Below are 18482 nucleotides of genomic sequence, written 5' to 3'. Positions count from 1 at the left end.
AAAAATAAGCATGTGCAACACTCTTGAGCTCGTCGGATAGAAATGTAGCATCTGGGGTTAGGAGGAAAGGCTTTTAGGGTAGTTTTCATGCACCAATACTTCTCATGTTAGAATTTGAATGCTGGCTTGTGAAGGAAGTAGGACTGTATCTCTCCCTACCCCCAACAATCGCAAAGGGCTGGATTTAAGGTCTTAGAGCCCCAGATGACTTGGGACTGCAACTGCCATCAACCTCAGCCACGGCGGGGGATGCTGGGAGTTGTAGTCCAAGCACATCTGGGCACCCAAGGTGGAGGAACTCTTGGTTTAAGACAAGTCAGGAGGGAACCCCAGAATCCTGCCTTTTGGACAGCAGAAACACCGCATATATTATAGACACTTTCCAAGGAAGGAAAAACCGTCAGCGGCGCCTGCGGGCATGTGCAGAGCGCCGACGGCGCGCGCGCGCCGGGCGAACCCAGCCCCCACGCAAGCCATCCGGGGGCGGCCGCTGCATTGCTCCAGTCCCGTCACCGTGGGGCGGCGGCGGCGGCGGCGGCCGCCTCCCTGCGCAGTCCGAGCCCCGGCACCTCTCGCTGCGCGGTCGGGAGGGGCCACGAAGAAGCCCTGAGCCCCCGCAGCAGAAGGGTGGGCGTGTTCGGTGGCTGATCCGGATGAGATAAAGGCGCCGGGAAGGCTCCCTCTGCCCGCGAGCTGCGATGGGGGCAGCCAGCTCGCCGCGCAGCGCCACCCTCCGCCGGTTGCCGAGTCGGGAGTGAGCCCAGCAGCGGGACCGGGGAGGCGTCTCCTCCCTGGGGGGGGGGGGAGGAGGAGGATCGCAGCCTCCGGGCGGGGGGGTAGGAGGGCGTGCCAGGGCGCAGCAGGAGACGAGCGCTGGCGGAGCTCCTGCCCTCCCTTGGCGGCGGCGGCGGCTCCACCTCTTCCTCTGCTCCCCGCCCGGCTTCTCATCTCATCTCGTCTCTCCTCTGTGGAGCCGCCGCCGCCGCCGCCGCCTAATTCCCAGCCAGCGATTAAGAGGCGAGGCCAGGCTCGGATCCTGCGGCGGTAACAGCAGCCAGAGAGGCAGGCGGCGCCTCCGCCGAGAGGAAGGGCGCGCGCGCGCCTTGCGCTTTGGAGAGGGGGGGCCCGGCGCGCGCAGCCCCATCGCCGGCAAGCAAGCAGCCCAGCAGCAGCAGCAGCAGCCGCCCGGCCTCCCCACCCGCTCCCGGCTCAGCCTGGAGCCGCGCGCCCAGTGCCCGGAGGCGGGGGCCAAGCGCACGTGGGGAAGGAGGAAGGGGAGCCGCGGAGGAGCCCGGCATGGCGCGCGGGGGCTGCCCTCTGGCGCGCGGGGCGGGCTGAGGGGCCCCGCTCGCTCGCCCACCGGAAGGGCCACGCTGGAGCCGGGAGAGGTGCGCGGAGGAGGGTGACTGCGGGCGCCCCGCCTCCCACCCCGATCTGGGGAGGAGGGAGCCCCCGGAGGCCATCATGGGGGCCCAGGTGAGCTTCGACGCCGCACCTCAGGTATGCTGCTCTCTGGCTGGCTGTCGGTCTCCTTTGTCGCCCCTCCCTCGCTCCCTCCCCCCCCGCCCCACATATCCATCCATCTGGCACATTTTGTATCCGAGTCTGCCCAGGTGCTCGCCGGAGCGGGGGGTGTATAGAGTTCTCGCACTCTTCTCTTATCCTCCTGAATAGGTGAGTCTGCCCTGATGGGAGGCAGGCACGCACTGCTCCAAGGCCAGCTGGTGAGTTGCGTGGCTCCGAACTGGGGAGGAGCTCTGCTCTGGTGGCAGCCAGCATGAGCCCTCCTCCCTTTGCTAAGCAGGGTCTGCTTGGGTTTGCATTTGGATGGGCGGCTGCATGTGAGCGCTGTTGGATATTTCCCCCTTAGCAGATGGGGCCAGAGTTCCGTTGGGTTGAACACCTGCCTGCTTGCCTGCAGAAGGTCCCAGGTTCACTCCCTGGCAGCCTCTCCCATTAGGGCTGAGAGAGATTGCTGCCTGTAAGTTTAGAGAGTGGCTGCCAGTCAGTGTAGACAGTCCTGACCTAGACGGACCAAGGGTCTGACTCAGTATGGGGCAGCCTCCTGTGTGATTCATGTCGGATGCTTTCCCCCCTTGCCTCACTCTGCCCCTGATTGCCACCGCTCTGGGACTGATTTGGGCACGCGTGCTCCTCAGTGGATGACACAGGCAGCAAGTGTCCACTTGCATGTGTGAATGGGGGCATCTTAGGTGGAGCTTCTCCATCCCCTTGCTGCCTCAAATGCAAGCAGTTTAGTGCACGGTCATCAAGTGGATGTGAACCAGCCCCTCATGACTCAGCTGAATGTGTGGGCGAAGGGACTGCAAGTTAAAGTTCGACAATGGCTCGTTCACACATGCAAGATGCCATTTTGGTGTTACCCTGGTCGAGTGAGAAACATGCATGGATGAAACCCAAATATGATTGCTTCTTGGTGTAGTCTTTTCTGTGATGCTTAGTCTGTGGGGACTCATTCATACAGGCCATTCGCCACCTTGGAAGATAGGAAGCTGCCATATACTGAGTCAGACCCTTGGTCCATCTAGCTCAGCATTGTCTACACTGACCGGCAGCAGCTTCTCCAAGGTTGCAGGCAGGAGTCTCTCTCAGGCCTTTCTGATTGAACCTGGGACCTCCTGCATGCCAGCAGATGCTCTTCCACTGAGCTACAGCCCCATGGCCTTCAGGGAATATCTTGCAGCAGATCACCCTGACATGTAATTGCCCATTCAAGTGCAAACCAGGGCAGACCCTGCTTAGCAAAGGGGGCCATTCATGCTTGCTTTCTCAAGACCTCTGCATATGTGAACCAGGACAGCTGGTCTTGTAGTAGCAAGCATGACTTGTCCCCTTTGCCAAGCAGGGTCCATCCTGGTTTGCATTTGAATGGGAGACTCCATGTGAGCACAGGAAGATATTCTCCTTAGGGGAGGGGGCTGTTCTGGGAAGAGCAACTGCATGCAGAAGGTTCCAAGTTCCCTCCTTGGCAGCATCTCCAAAATAGGGCTGAGAGAGATTCCTGCCTGCAACCTTGGAGAAGCCGCTGCCAGTCTGGGTAGACAATCCTCAGCTAGATGGACCAAGGGTCTGACTCAGTATATGGCAGCTTCCTAGGTTTCTAAAGGCTCCAAGCTGTGTGTAACTGGGTTTCATTCTCCTCCAGCTCCAGAGGTATATTATCTGATTCCTTCTGGCCTTTGTACCCGGCTGAGTGGGATCGGCTTTCTTGCTCGAATGACAGGTTTTTAAAACTTAATACTGAGTCACGGTGTGTCTCATTTCAGTTCACTGCATATGGCTCTGGTGATTGCTTGGCTCTGACGTCGTGGGCCTGCCCCAGTCATGCCTTAAAGGGGGGGGGGAGTGTCTGGATGGGGTGAGGTTCTGGCTTCTTAAAGGAGGGATTCCCAACCTTGGTTCCCCCAGATGATTTTGGACTACAACTCCCATCACCCCCTGCTATGCTGCCCTTCAGGGCCATTGTGGCAGTTGATGATGGGATTTGGAGTCCAACGACATCTGGGAACCCAAGGGTGCAAGCCCCCTGCCCACATGGAACCTAGGAATGCAGGAAGCTGCCATATACTGAGTCAGACCATTGGTTGGTCTTGCTCAGTATTGTCTTCACAGACTGGCAGCAGCTTCTCCAAGGTTGCAGGCAGGAGTCTCTCTCTCAGCCCTTTCTCGGAGATGCTGCCAGGGAGGGAACTTGGAACTTTCTGCATGCAGATGCTCTTCCCAGAGCAGCCCCATCCCCTAAGGGGAATATCTTGCAGTGCTGACACATGGAGTCTCCCATTCAAATGCAAACCAGGGTGGATCCTACTTAGCAAAGAGGACCGGTCATGCTTGCTGCCACGAGACCAGCTCTCCTCACAGGGTTTCTGCAGGCAAAGTCAGGTATTTTGCTGCTCTCCCTCGCACCCAAACCAAAGGCAGCACTTAATCCACTCTGCAGCACTGGCTTGCAATATGATTGGTAACCCCATTAGGGCCTTTTTAGGTTGACATAATCCCAGCTCCAGCTCGTGGAAAGGAACCACCGCTTAATGGCTTGGGTGAGTGTCTCGGGATCCCTCGGGGACAGGGAAGGCTGTGTGTGTGTCTCCGAACGCAGGGCTGAGCGTCGCAGGAAGCGTTCAGCATGGCCATCCCTTGATCCCAGATGTATGGGAGTGGGTTGTGGCTATGGGGAAGCACTCTGCACATGCTCCAGTGTACTCTCGCTTCAGTGGTCCGCCAGGGCTCAGGAGAAAAAGTCGGAGTCAGGGCCCTAGTGATATCCGCAAGTCCCCTGACTGCCCCCCTCGGTTTCAGTCCCGTCACAGAGCCCCTCCTCCCCTGCCTTGCCAAAGCGATCACTAAGGCAGCCTGGAGTCCTCGGGGGTGGTTGGACTACAACTCCCATCCTCCTAGGAACATGGGAGGTGGCCTTATACCAAACCAGACTCTTGGTCCATCTCGCTCAGCAGTACCTACACTGACTGGCAGCAGCTCTGCGGAGTTTCAGGCAGGAGTCTTTCCCAGGCCTACCTGGAGATGCTGCCAGGAGTTTTTATTTATTTACTTGTTTGATTTGTATACCGCCCTTCCAAAAATGGCTCCGGGCAGTTGGCCTGGGACCTTCTGCCTTCAAAGCCGATCCTCTCCCACTGAGCTATGGTGCCTTCCCCAACACAGGAGTCTCTCCCAGCCCTGCCTGGAGTTGGATTCAATCTCTGCGTGCAAAATAAAGTCCCAAATGGCTAAAGCCCATGGCTGTGACCATGGGGCCCTTTTAGAGCCAAATATGTTTCAATAAGGGATTATCCGGAGTTGGTTCTTTCTTTCTTTCTTTATTCATTTTATTTATTTATTTATTTATTGATTGATTTGATTTGATTTATTGATTGATTTGGTTTATTGATTGATTGATTGATTTGATTTATTGATTTATTTGATTTATTGATTGATTTGATTTATTTATTCAGTTAGAGCGAGGGTTTTCAATGGCAGCTTCCCAAATGTTGCCAGACGACAACTCCCATCACCCCCTGCTGCAGCATCCAGAGGGGTGATGGGCGTTGTAGTCCCACAGCCTCTGGGGACCCGAGCTTCTCGGGACGCAACCCCTGAGCGAAGAGGGGTCCGTCGCAAAAGGCAACCGCTTGCTGTTCTGGGGTTGTTGAGCTGGACGTATTGAAGGTGTGGGTGGGGGCCCGAACCTTTGAATGCTCACCCCCCAGGCTGTGAGTCTTGCCAGCATTTGGCCAGAGCGAGAGAGGAGGGGTGTGCAAAGAGGGCCCCCCCTTCCCCCCCCCCGCCCGCCCTTGCCTTGGGTTCACAGGCTCTGCATGGGAAACGCCGCTGCTCTGCAGGCAGGCTCTGAAATGGGATGAGTCATCCTCTCTGCAAAGGGCTGTGAGCCAAAAGGAGTTTCTTTCTACAGGCACCTGCCGGGTGTGCGGGGAACAAACCGGCCCAGCCGGACAGTGAGCACCGAAATCTCCCCCCCCCCAGTCTCCCTGGAGATGTCGCCCTTGCAGTGCGGACTCCGCTGGGCCAGAGGGGGACGCTGGATCGGGGCCACCTTTCCAAGCGGCTGGACTCCGTCCCCGTCTGCCGGACCTCTCTTTGTTCTCGGAAACCGGAGCCAATGCTGCCTTCCCTGTCCTGCTGTTGTGACATCTCAGATGTGACATCTGAAGGGGGAGTGGGCATGAGAGAGAGCTGAAAGGCGAGGACGAGGCTGGGGGGAAAGGGCTAGGGATGTCCCGTTTCTGGGCAAGGGTGGCCGGCATTCCAGGCACACGGAAATGTCCCGTTGGTCCTGTGAGAATTAGTTCCAGGTCAAGGTGCTTATGGGGCAGGCCCATAGCGGAGTGGCTGAGTGGATGCTTTCCCAGGCAGAAGGAGAGCTGGTCTTGTGGTCAACGAAAGAAAGATTGTGCTGAGGCGACCACAGAGCCCATGTGGTTGTGCTGGTGGAATACAGGAGGGGTTTACAGCAAGTATGAATCGTCCCCTTTGCTAAGCAGGGTCTGCCCTGGTTTGCATTTGAATGGGAGGCTGTGAGTACTATAAGATATTCCCCTTAGGAGGTGGGGCTGCTCTGGGAAGAAGGTTCGCTCCCTGGCTGCATCTCCAGGTAGGGCTGAGAGAGGGACTCCTGCCGGCAAACTTGGAGAAGCTGCTGCCAGTCTGGGCAGACAATACTGAGCTAGATCGACCAATGGTCTGACTCAGTATATGGCAGCTGCCTATGTTCCTATGACCCAGATTCAACCTTTTCCATTTTCAGGTCCGTAGGTCTTGCTAGTGCAGGGGTGGCTAACCTGCCAGCTGCTCTTAGACTACAAATCCCATCAGCCCCTGGTGGCATTGCGACTGGGGATGATAGGAGTTGTAGTCCCCTAGCAGCTGGAGAGACAGGCCCTAGCTCAGAGGTAGAGCATCTGCTTTGCATGCAGAAGGTCCTAGTTTCAATCCCTGGCAGCAACTCCAGGTAGGGCTGGGAGAGACTCCTGCCTGCAACCTCGGAGAAGCCGCTGCCAGTCTGTGTAGACAATCCTGAACTAGATGGCTTGACTTGGCATAAGGCAGCTTCCGATGTTCCTAACCTAAGGTCGGCCACCCCGGTGCTGAGGATTGCTGATGCACTGGAACATAGCTGCCATATACTGAGTCTGACCCTTGGTCCATCTCGCTCAGTATTGTCTACCCAGACTGGCAGTGGCTTCTCCAAGGCTGCAGGCAGGGGTCTCCCTCAGCCCTTTTTGGAGGTGCTGCCAGGGGGAGGGAACTTGGAACCTTCCCAGAGTGGCCCCATCCCCAAAGGGGAATCTCTTACAGAGGCTCACACATGTCGTTGTGCTTTAGCTGTTGATTTGTCCAACGAAGAGGGTGGAAAGCAACATCAGTGATCCTTGCCTGAATCCCTGATCATTGGTGGCACGTTCCCTTAAAAGAGGAGGGAGCGGAGAGCCCTCTGCAATCCAAGGAGGAGTTTTGTTCCTCCAACGCTTTATCCAACACTTCCGTACTTGCAGCTCCGTGAAAGGGCTAGAAGCAGATTCTGAATAATTAGAACATGATGCAAAACGTTTTTCAGCATCTGAAGAACAGCCGGTGGTTAAAACGACACAGCCGAATAACTGCGAGAGGAGAGATGAGCCAGTCAGTAAAACCTGATGCCCGGCCAGTTACTCCCTCACTCAGAGGTTAAAAGCTGCCCCCAATGGCTGGGTCTCAATCTTAAAATATGGAGGTGGAGGAGTCTTCTTTGGAGTTCTATACCAGGGGCCTCTGGGTGGTCCCTGACCAGTGTTCCCTGTAAGAAAGATTCCCAGATGTTGACTACAACTCCCATAATCCCCGAGCAAAGGCCATTGCAGCTGGGGATGCTGGGAGTTGGAGTCAACAACATCTGGGAATCCCTGTGAGAGGGGATGCTGGTCCAGTCGCTCGGGGAGTCTGTTTTTCCTCGTATCTGACCTCTCCCCATCTGCTCCCTCCACAGTGACCGGCCAGGAGCGCATGCAAGATGGCCGACCAGAGCAACATCCAGTCGGCGGCTTCCAAGAGCATCCGCCCCTTCCGCTCCAGCGAGGAGTACCTCGACGCCATGAAGGAGGACCTGGCCGAGTGGCTGAACACCCTCTACGACCTGGACGTCCAGGTGGAGAACTTCATGGACGTCCTGGAGACGGGCTACGACCTCTGTCAGCACGCCAACAACGTCAACCGCATCGCCCTGGAGTTCCAGCAGCTGCACCCGGAGTCCTCTGCCCTCATGAGGATGCCTCAGAAGGAGGTGGTCTTCCAGGCCAAGAACGTGGTGCCTGGCTCCTTCATTGCCAGGGACAACATCTCCAACTTCATCCAGTGGTGTCGCCAAGAGCTCGGCATCCAGGACGTCCTGATGTTTGAAACCAACGACCTGGTGCTGAAGAAGAACGAGAAGAACTTTGTCCTGTGCCTCCTGGAGGTGGCCCGCAAGGGCTCCAAGTTCGGGATGCTGGCTCCCATGCTGATCCAGATGGAGGAGGAGATTGAGGAGGAGATGAGGGACCAGATGAGGGACCAGGTTGCCTACGGAGTGATGGAGACGGAGCAGGCAAGCCAGGAGCTGGGACCTGAGGCCCCTGTGTATCCCAGCAGGACTCAGAGAATAACCTTGTGCGACCTCAAGAACCTAGACGAGCTGGTAAGTTTGCCTTGGCTTGTTCTAGATCGTGGTTCCCCCTGATCCACACAGACAGAATCCCGCTTCTGCCTCTGTTTGGGGAGAGTGGCCTGGCTGTCCTTTCAGCATGTTCTTGGGGGGAGGATGTGTTTGGAAAAGAGGGGGAGGAAGTTATAGGGTGGGGAATCACCGGTTTTTCATTTTTCATGGACGGTGTGAAATTTACTCTGGGTCTTGGTGGATCTCAGGAGTGTGTTTTGTTCTACACATCAAGGCCTATATAATTCACATAATAAGAAATTTAGAAGCGAATGCTGGTCAAATTTCAGATACTCTCAGCTGTTCTGCATGTGGATGGAGCTTATGGCTACTGGTGGTCACCACAGTTTGAGAACGTCTTCTCTGGGACTTATTATTGTTTACACAGTCAGGCAGGTGTTATTGACTGGTTTGTTTTATCCAGACATCGAGTCCTTCCCAAGGACCTGGGATGGCTGAACTTTATTGTCAATGTTGTTGCTGTCATAGATATCATCGCAGAATATAGGCTGTTCCCAGTAAAGCTGCTTTTTGTAATTGGCTGATGGTGATTTCTGTGGCCCCGATGGTGTTGAGGTGCTCTTCAAGGTCTTTTGGAACTGCACCCAGGGCGCCAATTACCACTGGGATTATTTGGGTCTTCTTCTGCCACAGCCTTTCAATTTCAGTTTGTAGAGCTTTGTATTTTGTTATTTTTTCTATTTCTTCTATTCTGCCACCACCTGTTATTTCTATGTTGATTATTTTGACTTGTTTTTCTTTCTTCTCGTCTACAGTTATATCTGGTGTATTGTGTGGCAGATGTTTGTCTGTTTGTAGTCGGAAGTCCCATAATATTTTTGCATCTTCATTTTCTACCACTTTTTCAATTTTATGGTCCCACCAATTTTTGGCTACAGGTAGCTTGTATTTTTTGCAGATGTTCCAGTGTATCATCCCTGCTACCTTGTCATGCCTTTGTAGTCAGTCTGTGTGATCTTTTTACAACAGCTGATTAGGTGGTCCACTGTTTCATCGGCTTCTTTACAGAGGCGACACTTGCTGTTTGTTGTTGATTTTTCTACTTTTGCTCTTATTTGCATTTGTTCTTAGTGCCTGTTCTTGTGCAGCCAGTATTAAACCCTCTGTTGTTCCTTCTCCTTCTCCTTCTTATTATTGGCATTCCTATTGTGTATTGGGATGTTGGAAGAATTTTTTGGACATTATTCACTTGTACAACAACCTTGTAAGGTAGGTCAGTATTGCTAGGTTGTAAAGAGAGACTCTCTTGCTGAAGGTCAGCTACTGAGTTCATAGGAGAGGTGAGATTCAAACTGGGAGAATTCCTGACTTGTAGCTGTCTTGTACCCACACCAGTTCTCGGTGCAAAGACGTGCCGGAGCTATCTGCCCTTGGAGGATGTTTCCTGTTGCACCTCTGTGTGAATCACTGCTTGGGATTGGCTTCCTTCCAATCAGGAGGCACACACAGACCAGTGACTCATGCAGAGATGCAAGGAGGACTCCTCTGAAGGCAGGTATCTTGTACACCTATGCACTCTAAAAATAAACTGTTGGGAGAGCAAGAAGGAAGTGTTTCTTGCACCTTAATTTAGGGGAAAGTGTGTCAGAAGTTTGACGTGAGCAGGTTTTCCAATAAAGTATCCAGTCTCAGAGGCAGTGTGGGGTGTAGTGGTTTAGAGTTCTGGGCTTGAAGTGATAACACTCTGAGCCTAATCTACCTCACAGGGTTGTTGTGAAGATACAGTGGATGCTGAGATCTTTGGAGGAGGGGCAGGATAAAAGAAATCAGGCAAATAAAAATAATATACTCCCTTTTTTGAGGCAGGATTCTCCTTGTTTATTGCATATCTGTCCTGCGCCTCTTCCATATGTGGTTCTCCCTCTACCTCTAATGTTATCCTCACAACAACCCCGTGAGGTCTACACCCCACCCACCAACCCCGAGGCACTTGGTAGTTAAAATTGTCTCCTTTGCTAAGCAGGGTCCATCCTGGTTTGCATTTGAATGGGAGACTACATGTGTGAGCACTGTCAGATCTCCCCCTCAGGGGGTGGGGCCGCTCTGGGAAGAGCACCAGCCTGCTTGCATGCAGCAGGTTCCAAGTTCCCTCCCTGGCAGCATCTCCAAGACAGAGCTGAGAGAGAGATTCCTGCCTGCAACCTTGGAGACGCCGCTGCCAGTCTGGGTAGACAGTACTGAGCTAGGTGGAAGAAGGGTCTGACTCGGTATAAGGCAGCTTCCTATGTTCCGATGGTTCTCTGTTTTTTAAGAAACGGAAGCTGAGAAGTTTCCTTAAGCTGAACTCTGCATCTTTTCTGTACTCCTGCAAAATCGCTGTATGCGTCTTCCCTGGAGACGGTTTTGCTTTCCTTGCCAACGGCGGCCACCCAGCGAGAGGGGCTTTGCTTTGGTCTCTTAACAATGTGGACCAATGGAGGAAGTCCAGTGTGCTTCAGCATCCTGTATTTGTGTGTGCTGTACGTGTCCGAAGCCGCTGGGAATAAATGCTCGAGTGTGAATGCTTCCGGCAGGCTGCCTGCTTGATGGCTTGAGCTGCCGTGGAATCTCGACCCCCTCCTGTTGTGACTTGCTTTAGTGCAGGGGTGTTTGAACTTCGGTGCCCCCAGATGTTGATGGACTTCAGCTCCCATAATCCCCAGCCCCAATGGTCAAAGGCTATTTTGGCTGGGGTTGATGGGAGTTGTAGTTCAGCAAAATTTGGGCACCCAGGTTAAAAAAAACCTGAGCTTTAGTGCAGGGCTCCTCAAATGTTGCTGAACTACAATGCCCATCATCCACAGACGATGGGAGTTGCAGTTCAGCCACGGGAACTCCTGCTTTAGTGGATATGGGAAATGATTCCTCTTCCTGATATTTGAAACCTGCTGCTTAAATATTTGGCCACGGTCAATAGGACACTCCCATCAGCTTCTTTTTCCTACGCGAAACCTGTGCGTTGTTTTTTCTTGTATCCGTCATATGACTCACTTTCTAGTTCCTTTATGAGCTCTTCTCCAAAGACTTTCCAACCCATGGTTATCGCATGACCCCTTAGCACAGGGCTAGGCGGAGGGGCAGGAAACTCCGTTCTACTTTTCAGATTTATTGTTTATAACCATAGGAACATAGGAAACTGCTGTATACTGAGTCAGACCCTTGGTCCATCTAGTTCAGTATTGTCTAACCCAGACTGGCAGCGGCTTCTCCAAGGTTGCAGGCAGGAATCTCTCTCTCAGCCCTATCTTGGAGATGCTGCCAGGGAGGGAACTGGGAACCTAGATGCTCTTCCCAGAACGGCCCAATCCCCTAAAGGTGGGCCTGCTCAACTTTGCCCCCCACCCACAACTGTTTTTGGACTGCAACTCCCACAATCCCCAGCCACAGTGGCCAATAGCCAAGGATTATGGGAGTTATAGGCCAACATCTGCAGGAGGGCTGAAGTTGAGCAGGCCTGCCCAAGGGGTGGAATCTCTTCCAGTGCTCAAGTCTCCCATCCATATGCAACCAGGGCAGACCCAGCTTAGCAAAGGGGACAAGTCATGCTTGCTGCCACAAGACCAGCTCTCTTCCCAGGTCATCACAGTATAGAATTCCTATGTAAAATGAAGGGAGCAGAAGCAGTGCATTGCAAAACACCAACGAAATATTCCGATTGAAAATGCAGAATCATTTGGACAGAAAAGAACAGAAAGTATCTGTCCCTTCTCCTCTAGGGCGGGAGTTCTCAACCTTGGTTCTCCGGCTGTTTCTATACGACAACTCTGTCAGACCGCATTCGCCCATGTGAACCTGCCAGGGCCCTCTGCTTATCATCTCAGGCCCTGCTCATGACCCCGCCACTGACAGAGATGTGGTTGGCGGGAACTAGAGACAGGGCCTTTTCGGTTGTGGCCCCTCGGCTCTGAAACGCCCTCTCTGTAGAGCTTCGCCAGGCTCCCTCCTTCAGTGGTTTTTTTTTTTTTAAACTAAAAACATATCTTTTTAAAGAGGCTTTTAAATGTTTCACCTGTTGCTTATATTATTCATTCATTCATTCAATTTTTATACTGCCCTTCCAAAATTGGCTCAGGGCAATTGGTAGGTTCTGGTAGGTTCTTTTGTTTTTACAATTCTTAGTTTTTAGTTAAAAAAAAAACAAAACTTTTAATTTGAGGTTTTAAAATCTGTAATTCTGCTGCAGGGAAGTAACCTGCCTAGTGAGCCAGAGGTTGTCGATTCGAATCTCTGCTGGTATGTTTCTCAGGTTATGGGAAACGCCTCTATTGGGCAGCAGCGATCTAGGAAGATGCTAAAAGGCATCATCTCATACTGTGCGGGAGGAGGCAATGGCCAACCCCTCCTGTATTCTTCCATGGCTCTGTGGTCTCTAGGAGTCAACACTGACTCTACGGCACAACTTTACTTTAATTCTGGTGATGGTTTTCGTTTGGCTTTTTAAAAGGTGCTTAGCCCGGATTCGAATTGATTTGAATGAATTTCATTATGTGCAAGCAGATTCGAGTTGAAGCCATTTGAATTCTATTCCAATTTGAATCGTTTTGGTTGAATTCATCTTTGTGACCGGTTCATGGGTTTATTTGGAAACCTATTCTTGGTTCCGAGTGCGGATTCTCAAAGGAAGGCTTCCAGCCTGCCAGGATTCTGATGGAGAGTTATGATTCCCTTCAGCTTTGGACAGTCGTTCTCATTCAGCTCTGAATGTTGCAAGCTTTTGGTTTTGCAAACATGTTTGTGTTGGTTTGCAAGTTTAGGCTGGTTGGTCGGCCTTGGATCTCTGTGAAAGCTGCCCTTTTGAGGCACAATTTTTCTTTTCTTTTTGATGGCTCCAAAGTCGGGCGACCTTTTTATTTTGGTGCTGCTGGGTGGGCCTTTAATAAACTTTCTCTTGGGACACCTAGCAAATAGCTTGTTTTGAGAGTGGCCTGTACCTGAGAATAAGAGGGCCATTCATGTGGCTGCAGTGTTGTTCCTGATGGAGGTAAATATTGTGACATGTCTTGGCAAAAGACGCACTCGGAGAATAAAGGATGCTCTCTCTCTCTCTCTCTCTCTCTCTCTCTGGTCAGTGCCTGGGCAATTCGCAGGAGCAAAAACTCCCAATTGCTTTAGAGCAGGGGATCTCAACGTTGGGTCCCCAGATGTTATTGGACTTCAGCCCCCATAATGCCCAACCAAAGGCCACTGGGGCTGGGGATTATGGGAGTTGGAGTCCAATAACATCTGGGGACCCATCATCCCTTTGTGGCTAGGGATGTTGGGGGGTCCAACATCTGGGGACCCTTCCTCTAAAGCAGAGATTCTTGATGTCGCCAAGAAGTTGGCGCTCAGTCTGGAACAAGCGTTGAAGCCAGTGTCGAGATTTAAGGCCGGCGTAGGAGTGAGGACAGAGGTGGATGATTTGGGCAGCAGAGAGGGAAAGCCGGAGAGAGGGACGTTTCAGCAGTCAGGGCAAACGCTCAGTGGCCAAAGCTGTTTGGGACCATCATAGGAACCTAGGAAGCTGCCATCTACTGAGTCAGACCCTTGGTCTATCTAGCTCAGCATTGTCTTCACAGACTGGCAGCGGCTTCCATCCCCTGAGGGGACTATCTTACAGGGCTCACACAGGTGGTCTCCCATTCAAATGCAACCAGGGGAGACCCTGCTTAGCTGAGGGGGCAAGTCAGGCTTGCAGCCACGAGACCAGCTCTGCTCTCCGTTTCATCCCGGCCTGTCATTCTGTAATAAGCGGTCCTCTGTCTGCCCAGCGGGGCTGTAATTTTCCTGTGGGGCAGGATGAGTCGAGAGAGCAGCCTGTGATCTTTCTCTGCCCCCCGCCCCTTCCTCCTGCCAGTCTGAAATGAGCGCCTTTGGCAAAGTTGCCGACGTTATTCTGAGACGTGGCCTCTGGGTTTGTCGAGCTTCCCAAGTGGAAACTTGCAGCGGTGTCTGCTCTCGGCAAGGTGGGACCGGCCCATCTGGCAAGGCCATGCTGAGCACAGGCAAGCTGCCCGGTTCCATTTCTCGTTCGTCAAGGATCAGGGAACGGGAGGACTCTAGAACGGGTTTGTGCCTGCAGGCTGATGGCCGGCAGTTAGTGGGCTGCCTTCAGCTAGACCATTGCCGACTTGAAACTGGCCATGGCTTAGCCAAGGGTTAGCATGGAAAGCTGCCATTTACTGAGTCAGACCCTTGGTCCATCCAGCTCAGTATTGTCTGCACTGACCGGCAGCAGCTTCTCCAAGATGACAGGCCGGAGTCACTCCCAGTCCTACCTGGAGATGCTGCCAGGGAGGGAACTGGGGACTTTCTGCAAGCAACGCAGAGGCTCTGTTACTGAGCAATGGGCCCCATCCCCATATCCCGAGTCAGACCCTTGGTCTATCTATCTCAGTGTGTCTACACTGACTGGCAGCAACCCTTCAAGGTTTTAGGCAGGCGCCTGTCCCAGTCCTACCTAGAGAAGCTGCCAGCGAATGAATTTGGGACATTCTGCATTGCAAGCAGATTCTCTGCCACTGAGCTACGGCCCCATCCCCGAAGGGAAATAACTCATAGCGCTCATATGCAGTCTCCCATCCAGATGCAAACCAGAGTGGACCCTGCTTAGCACAGGGGACAATTCATGCTTTAGGAAGCTGCCTTCTACCAAGTCAGACCCTTGGTCCATCTCACTCAGCATTGTCTACAGAGACTGGCAGCGGCTTCTGCAAGGTTGCAGGCAGGAGTCTCTCTCGCCCGATCGTGGTGATGCTGCCAGGGAGGGAACTTGGAGCCTTCTGCACGAAGCAGGCAGGTGCTCTTCTGGTCTCCCATTCAAATGCAAACCAGGGCAGACCCTGCTTAGCAAAGGGGACGATTCATGCTGGCTGCCACGAGACCAGCTCTCCTCTCCAACCTGTGTGCTGCTTTAAAGGAAGCAAGATGATAGATAAATTCTGGGCTTAGTCATTAAAATGATGGCGCACGGAGGTTTCCCCTGCAGGGAACATCTTCCTTGTCGGCGGGTCAGGCCTGGCTGTGCGTTGCTGAGGCTCCTGGGACGTGTTCCCTCCCTCCATGCTTGGTTCCTGCAAAACCTCCCCTCCTTCCCGAACCAGGAGCGCCCCTGAGATGCCTGCCCTAACACACTCTCTGCGTGTGGGTCTCTTAATTTCTCGGTTGTGGTTTTGATGGCTCTTCAGAGCTGAATGGGGGGTGTTTGGGCCTCTGTCTTCCCTGGCTTCTTTTCCCGGCTCTCCTCTGAGGTCAGCCCCTTATGCTCAGGGCAAAATTACAGCCTCCGGGTTAGGCTGGGCCTGCCAGCCGGGAGCCTGGCCGGCCTCTGTGGCTGAGCTGCTGTGGAAAGATTTTTCCCTGGACTGTAATCGCAGGTCGGTCGGTAGGGCTGGTGTGGCTTTGGGGATCCCTTTCCCAGATGGAGTTCCAGGGCGTGCCGCAGAAGCACCGGGGCAGTTTCCAGAGCGAGAGCCTTCCATCGACTGTGTAGCTGTGGATCCGGTCTGCCTCTCGGACCCGTTTGCAGGGGGGTTGCTGGGAATGTGGATCTTTGCGTCCTGTCCGGCAGGGCTTTTTAAAATGTGCATCCCGAGACAAAATGTCCGGATCCCAAAGGACCGTTGTGCGTTTCAGAAAACCCCAAAAGGCTCACAACCGCAAAAGAAACGTAAGGCAGATACCAGCAACAGCCACTGGAGGGATAGGGCGGGATAGGGCCAGCTGGGGCTGGATAGGGCCAGTTGCTCTCCCCCTGCTAAATGTAAGAGAATCACCACTTTAAAAAGGTGTCTCGTTGCTCAGTTAGCAGGGGTTGGAGTTGTCTGCAGGCAGACTGAAGTTGTCTGGAGAGGAGAGCTGGTCTTGGGGTAGCAAGCATGACTTGTCCCCTTAGCTAAGCAGTGTCTGCCTTGGTTGCATATGAATGGGAGACTTGATGTGTGAGCACTGCAAGAGATTCCCCTCAGGGGATGATGGAGCCGCTCTGGGAAGAGCGTCTAGGTTCCAAGTTCCCTCCCTGGCAGCATCTCCAAGATAGGGCTGAGAGAGACTCCTGCCTGCCACCTTGGAGAAGCCGCTGCCAGTCCGTGTTGACAGTCCTGAGCAGGATGGACCAAGGGTCTGACTCAGTATATGGCAGCTTCTGATGTTCCTATGTCTAGCCCTGCTCTAACCACTATACCACCCTGGCTTAGAAGGTGAAGCACGCGTGTCCACTGAACCTGTCATGTAAATCCTGGCATGTGACCCTCCTGCAAGAGGGTCTTCTCCCGGCCGGAGTCCGTCTGGGGACCTGATACCCGGCACGCCGTCCAGTGCTGGGCATGGCTTCCCCCGTGCTTGTGAGATGCGCCCCCCCCCCCATAGGAACATCTCCACTCCCTGCTTGTCCTGAATCGCATCTGGATTAGGGCGTCCTCTTCAATAAGCCCCTCTCGGCTGTGTGTGTTGGGGCCGGGGGGGGGGGGGCGCGAGTGGCTGGCGCTGTCCTCTCCTGACTCCCTAATCTCTGAGCGCTTTTTAATTTCCACCCCCTTCCCTGCCCCGGTTCCCGGCTAAGTCCCCTGCTGGCAGAGAGGAGGCCGGGGCTGGCTGCAGCTGCCGCCTCTGAAAGGAGACACTGTTGGGTGCCGAGGAAGAGTTGGCACCGGGTTTGGGGGAGGAGGGCAGGGCAGAGCCGTGGGCATCATGCCGCCTCGCCCCGGCCTTGGGTGGAGATGACACAGCCCTCTCTGTCCAGGGGTGGGCTTCCCTTGGGTGGTGCAAAGGGTTCACACGGGCCGTGGGGAGGAAAGGGCTTGAGGAGGCCCAGACTAGGTTGCTTCTAACCCCTGCTAACCGAGCAAAGAGACCCCCCTTTTAAAGTGGCAATTTCTCTTGTATTTAGCATAAGGAGAGCAATTGGCCTTACCCATCCCCAGCACAGCATCCCTGCTGTGGCTGGTGTCTATGTTTCTTTTTTAGATTGTGAGCCCTTTGGGGAGAGGGTAGCCATTTCATTCATTCATTCATTCTGATGTAAACCGCTTTGGGAATATTGGTTGCCAAGCGGTATGTAAATATTTCTCGTATTTATATTCTGAGCCTCAGTACCGTGGGAGCGGCCGGAGCTCAGTGGCCGTGCAGTTCCATGCCCTGCAAGCCGGAAGCCTCTGGCCCGTTCCCCGGGGCACCTCCGGGTCAGTCTGGGAAAGGCTCCTCTCTGAATCTTTCAACTCTGCTGCCCGTCAGAGTTGACAGTCCGAATATCCGTGGAGCAGCCTGACGCGTGTTCATTGGGAGCATCCCTACCCGGTGCTAGATTCCCTGCTTTCCCTGCAGAAGGCCCAGGTTCAATCCCTGGCGGCCTCTCCAGGGAGGCCAGAGAGAGACTCCTGCCTGCAACCCTGGAAGGCTGTTGCCAGTCAGTGTAGACGGTCTCGAGCTAGACGGACCAATGGCCTGACTCAGGATAAGGCGGCCGCCTCTGTGGCATGCTTTGGGTTTCCGTCTCCCCAAGGAATCTTTTCATGTGTTCTTGCGTTGCTCAGGTAGCCCTCCCTGTCTCCCTGCAGGGCTGTCTGGCCGTGCCCGCTCCCCATCTCGGGACTGGAAATTTCCCAGGAAACTCCAAACAGAGCTGGTCTTGTGGTCGCAAGCCTGACTTGTCCCCTTAAGCTAAGCAGGATCCGCCCCGGTTGCATACGAAAGGGAGACTAGAAGTGTGAGCAGCACTGGAAGAGATTCCTCTTATTAGGGGATGGAGCCGCCCCTCTGGGAAGAGCATCTGAGTTCCAAGTTCCCTCCCTGGCAGCATCTCCAAGAGAGGGCTGAGAGAGACTCCTGCCTGCAACTTTGGAGAAGCTGCTGCCAGCCTGTGAAGACAATACTGAGCTAGATGGACCAAGGGTCTGACTCAGTATATGGCAGCTTCCTATGTTCCCATCCCCATTCCAAAGATGTGCTGCTTAAAGATTATCCTGGAGCACCTTCAGTGGCTTAGGAACCCGGAGTCCAATTGTCACCAAACAGTTGCAAGAATTGTGAGAAGTTGTGCTTTGGGCCCCGGTGACTTTGCTGGCGGCAGCAGCAGCTGTGGGGGGAGCAGATGTGTGCGCCCCCATTATGGCTTCCTCCCCCCACCTTTTCTCCACTGGCGGTGAGGGGAAGAGAGGGACCCTTCTGTGTCAGTCTGCTGATGCCTGCAGCCGGCTTCCTTCTTGCAGAGCTCTCCGGAGCATATTTGTCTGCTTTGTAATGACCCGCCGCTCCGCGACCAGCCCTCGGCTTTTATGGGCATTGCCCGCATCGCAGAGGC

The 18482-nt window shown here is 53.9% G+C and overlaps 1 protein-coding gene across 4 annotated transcripts in view; it reads left to right on the top strand.

The window, feature by feature from the left end:
* The first annotated feature begins 874 nt into the window (after positions 1–874).
* Positions 875–18482, top strand: part of GAS2L1 (growth arrest specific 2 like 1) — a 37777-nt gene continuing 20169 nt past the window's right edge. Inside the window, exons 1-2 of one of the 4 annotated variants that reach the window (XM_053280040.1) lie at positions 875–1500; positions 7502–8188. In XM_053280040.1, the coding sequence (XP_053136015.1) occupies positions 7526–8188 (663 nt within the window). In that variant the 5' untranslated portion in view covers positions 875–1500; positions 7502–7525. Of the gene's footprint in view, positions 1501–6777; positions 7203–7501; positions 8189–18482 lie in introns of those variants that run through there. The other 3 variants (XM_053280037.1, XM_053280036.1, XM_053280038.1) reach the window with 3 other exon arrangements.

This window comes from Hemicordylus capensis, chromosome 15, assembly GCF_027244095.1.
Source record: "Hemicordylus capensis ecotype Gifberg chromosome 15, rHemCap1.1.pri, whole genome shotgun sequence".
NCBI lineage: Eukaryota > Metazoa > Chordata > Lepidosauria > Squamata > Cordylidae > Hemicordylus > Hemicordylus capensis.
This window is presented reverse-complemented; position numbering and strand designations above follow the sequence as displayed.